This window comes from Nematolebias whitei, chromosome 5 (genome assembly GCF_014905685.2).
Source record: "Nematolebias whitei isolate Nwh7 chromosome 5, NemWhi1, whole genome shotgun sequence".
NCBI classification, from domain to species: domain Eukaryota; kingdom Metazoa; phylum Chordata; class Actinopteri; order Cyprinodontiformes; family Rivulidae; genus Nematolebias; species Nematolebias whitei.
The window spans coordinates 15,391,880-15,396,099 of record NC_056502.1 but is presented as its reverse complement, the minus strand read 5'-3'; the positions used below and the strand labels follow the sequence as shown (position 1 = coordinate 15,396,099).

General features: G+C 45.0%; 1 protein-coding gene across 1 annotated transcript in view; it reads left to right on the top strand.

Annotated features, from left to right (window-relative positions):
- Positions 1-3,237, top strand: part of ephb6 (eph receptor B6) — a 37,798-nt gene extending 34,561 nt beyond the window's left edge. The window contains exons 12-18 of the mRNA XM_037676611.1: positions 536-652; positions 725-972; positions 1,080-1,298; positions 1,384-1,533; positions 2,405-2,589; positions 2,680-2,835; positions 2,918-3,237. Coding sequence (XP_037532539.1) covers positions 536-652; positions 725-972; positions 1,080-1,298; positions 1,384-1,533; positions 2,405-2,589; positions 2,680-2,835; positions 2,918-3,023 — 1,181 coding nt within the window. The 3' untranslated portion in view covers positions 3,024-3,237. The remainder of the gene's footprint in view (positions 1-535; positions 653-724; positions 973-1,079; positions 1,299-1,383; positions 1,534-2,404; positions 2,590-2,679; positions 2,836-2,917) is intronic.
- Positions 3,238-4,220: the final 983 nt, after the last annotated feature.

Genomic DNA, 4,220 nt, shown 5'->3' with positions numbered 1-4,220 from the left:
ATATATATATATATATATATATATATATATATATATATATACTGTATATGATGCTCAGGGGGCACAGTTACTGAAAGTCAGCAGCTCAGGGGCCGGACATCAAGCGATTTAAAGTCATTATGTAAATAAACCAAGTATTACAGTGATCTGTTACTTTTAAATTTGTTTATTTTGTTGCATTGAATCATAAATACAATAAACAGAACCCAAACCCCTTTATTTTTATTTTTTAATGAACTCATTGGTGGGCCGGACTGAAGTCACCCGCGGGCCAGAAGTGGCCCATGGGCCACCAGTTGAATAGCCCAGATCTAAATGTTGTCTGGTGTCTCGCTCATTCTTGATTTTTTTTCTCCTCTGCAGCTCAAATGGGTGAAACTTTTTTCAATATAATTTTATCCAACTTAATTCAGCTAATGTTTATTGATAACCACGGATCCATTTTTATTAATACGCTCTCTTGCATTGGAAGATAATCCCACGTCATGTTTATAAATCTGTGGTTTGATTCCAAGCGTTTGCTTTTCAACCCCAGGAGGAGTGAAGTATTACGTGGACCCGTCGACCTATGAAGACCCCAGTGAGGCGGTGAAAGAATTCGCCCGTGAGATCGATCCCGCTCACCTCAAGATCGAGGAGGTGATCGGAGCAGGTACAGCTGAGATCCTCTAAAGTCGTGTTTGAACCGTCAACTCCAGTGTGACCAGTTTCCTCTCCGCTCCAGCCCAGTTTGGTGAGGTGTCCCGTGGTCGTTACCGGCCCGTGGGCCGAAGGGAGGTGTTGGTGGCGGTGAAGACCCTTCGCTGGGGGGCGTCCGACAGAGAGAGGGGCATGTTCCTCAGTGAAGCGGGGGTCTTGGGGCAGTTTGATCATCCCAATGTGCTGAAGCTGGAGGGTGTTGTAACTGGTTCACCTCCGGAGAGGATCATCACGGAGTTCATGGAGAACGGACCCCTCGATGGCTTCCTTCGGGTGAAAAAACATTTTCAAACCTCCATGTTTTTCTTTTTTGTAAGATGGCACTTGCTCCATGTGATCCCATGCTGCAGCTAAGATACTCCATTCTGCTTCCTTCGCAGGAGAACGAAGGCCAGTTCAGTGTCCTCCAGCTTGTTGGGATGCTGAGGGGAGTTGGCGCAGGGATGCGTTATCTCTCCGAGAGAAACTTTGTCCACAGAGACCTGGCTGCCAGAAACGTGTTGGTCAACTCCAACCTGGTCTGCAAAGTGTCCGACTTTGGCCTCTCTAGACTCATGAGGGGCCTGGACCAGAACATACCGACATACACGGCCTCTCTGGTGCGTTCAGGGACCTGGCGCTTCCTTCAGTTTGGTTTATTTGACCACTGATTTAAGTCAGTGTTGTCTTTGTCTCCTCCATCAGGGCAGTAAGATTCCTGTGAGGTGGACGGCGCCGGAAGCTTTTCAGCATCGCAAGTTCAGCTCAGCCAGTGACGTGTGGAGCTTCGGTGTCTTAATGTGGGAGGTGATGTCCTACGGAGAGCGTCCCTACTGGGACATGAGCAATCAGGAGGTGGGTGTGCAGAGATCAGCTTAGTTTGTTTATGAGCGCGTTAAAAAGGGGCTTAGGGGCTTTAATTCCAGAGATTTAAGTTAATTTATCAATCTTATGTAATCTTGTCAGCTTTTGTACAATCTGTTAGTGCTCAGAGTTTGTGCTGTGAACAACTTTCAGCTACTACCACGTCAAACTTCAGCTCCATATCTGTCAAACTGACTGAGCTGTAGCTGTTTTTGTGTTGGCTGAGGTCAGTTTGCTGAGTGGCCATCTTGAATTGCGTTGACTCCAAAAGTTAATCAGTGAAAATAAAGCATCTAATGATGACTTTGTGAGAGTTTCCTTCATATTCATCCAGTGGTCCATCAGATTTTTTGCTAACAGGCAGAGAGCACTTGCATACAGACACACAGCAAAGACTTTATCACCCGCCTTTTTAATGGGAAGCAATAAGAAATGTGCATGTAGAAGAAAAACTGTAAAACAATAAAAATTGCACCTTTTTTAAAATAAAATTTAAAAATAATTTATGTAAGTCTACCTATATTCCTAAAAAGTAATAAAGAAATAAGCTGGTTAAAATAATTTATCGTTAAAAAAAGCTGCAGTTTTAGATCTTTTTCCAGCAGAATAAAAGTCCAGACCTGGACTGCTCCAGGTCTGCATGCTGATCCAGTATTTGAATAAATGCTCTCTGACTTTTTTTCCTTCCTCCTGAATATTTTATCAGTTTATCAAATGCCAACCGGCTGAAATCTCCATAATTTCCCTCCGGGTGCTTTTACAGCCGCTCAGTGATCAGTGACCTTTTCTGTGAGCCAGCCGCACAGAGCTGCTCCACCATCTGCCCTACTTCTGCTGAACGTCTTCCTCTCCGTGTCTGCAGGTGATGAAGGCGGTAGCGGATCAGTACCGGCTCCCGCCCCCCCACAGCTGCCCTCCCGCCCTTCACTCCCTGATGCTTCAGTGCTGGCAGGCGGAACGAGCGGACCGGCTGGGCTTCGACTCCGTCCTCTCCTCTCTGGACCGGCTCATCCGGCACCCGGCCTCCCTGAAGGCCGAGCCGACCCGGTGAGCTGAGGCTGCTTCCAAACGCGCCGCCAGCAGCAGGTGACGGTCCCTTCCATCGTATTTATGAATCCTTTTTGACATTTACAGAAGCTGTTCGCAGCCGCTGCTCAGCCCCACGCCCACGGACCTGTCGTCTGTGGCGACGGTCAGCGACTGGCTCAAAGCTCTGAAGATGGAGCGGTACCAGGACGAGTTTGATCAAGCGGACCTGGACTCGTTAGACAGAGTCAGCCGACTCACTATGGAGTGAGTTATTTAAATAATCTCTTAATTTTTTTATTTAGCTCGACATAAAATGCTAATTTTTCTCATCTAATCTCTTCCCCAGAGATGTTCAGAACCTCGGGGTGAACCTGCTGGGACACCAGAGGAAGATCGTCAGCGCGGCCCAGCAGCTCAGGGCCTTCCTGACGCAGGGCCAGGTGGAGGTCTGACACCCACCAGCAGCACCGTCAGCCCCGCGGGTTCCTCTGATCGTCGCTTCTGGTTCTGCAACACTTTAAAGTCCGACGGAGCACATTCTAAACCAAATCAGCCAACAGTGACACTCTGCACTGCAGGTTCTGGTCAGATGAACCCCACAACCAGAAGGGAAGGAGAGATGGAGTCTCCCAGTCAGTCACTGGAGACAAACACATGAAGGGAGGTCAAACCGGAGTTAGGACGCTAAAGATGTTTTGTACTTTTCACTCAATTTCACTTTATTGTGTTTGGCCTTCTTGACTCCACATCGATCTCAGCCTTTCTTCCACCGTTTCCCTCCCTGAAACTTTTTATTTTTATTTTTAAGTCCTCAAGATCTTCCTTTGCAAAGATTTGCGTGAAGACAATCAAAGCCTTTTCTGCTTTCTTTGTTTATTTGTAAAGTTTCATCACTTCCTCTTTACATAAATTCCTTTGCAGCATCTGGCAGTGAAATCAAACTAAGTTTCATTTGCTGCTAGAAAATAAATTGTATAGATTTTTTTTTTTTAGGTTTTGAGCACAATTGCTTTAAAACACAAGTCCAGCACAAGGAAACTCAGTCTGTAGAAACTAAGCCATGTGTTGAGGCATATCCAGGGTTTGAAAGCAGCTGTTTTATTTATTTTTTATTTTTTTGTACGATTCACTGTTGAAGCTCTGAAGCTGAAAAAGTTCACCTCAGCTGCAAACATTTGCCTAAACGAGGAGTGCAGCGCCCTTATGTGTACGTTTCACTCTTCACCTCTTTTTGTTTGTTTGCCTGAGTCACGGAAGCGTTGTAAATCAGTGGAATGGGAAGGACGGATAAAAATCTGAGCTGATTTACACTTGAAGGGAGCAAAAAATGCTGCTGAGGTGCCCGTTTGTACCATCTGCGTGTGAGAGGGATGGAGTGTGTGTGTGTGTGTGTGCGTGTGTGTGTGTGTGTGTGGTGTGGGTGAGATGACTGTCTGTTTACTTGTACGAGTGTTCACAACTGTTATGTAACTGTGCAAATTTGTAAAATAAATATGATTTTATTTAAAAAATATACATTCTTTGGTGTATTTGTTGTTTTTTTAACTGCAGCTTTCAGGAATGTGAAATAAAAAGTTTGCATAATGTTTAAAAAAAACATAAAAATAAATTATATTTATTTGTAACAGTTAAATTATTAACTTAATAAC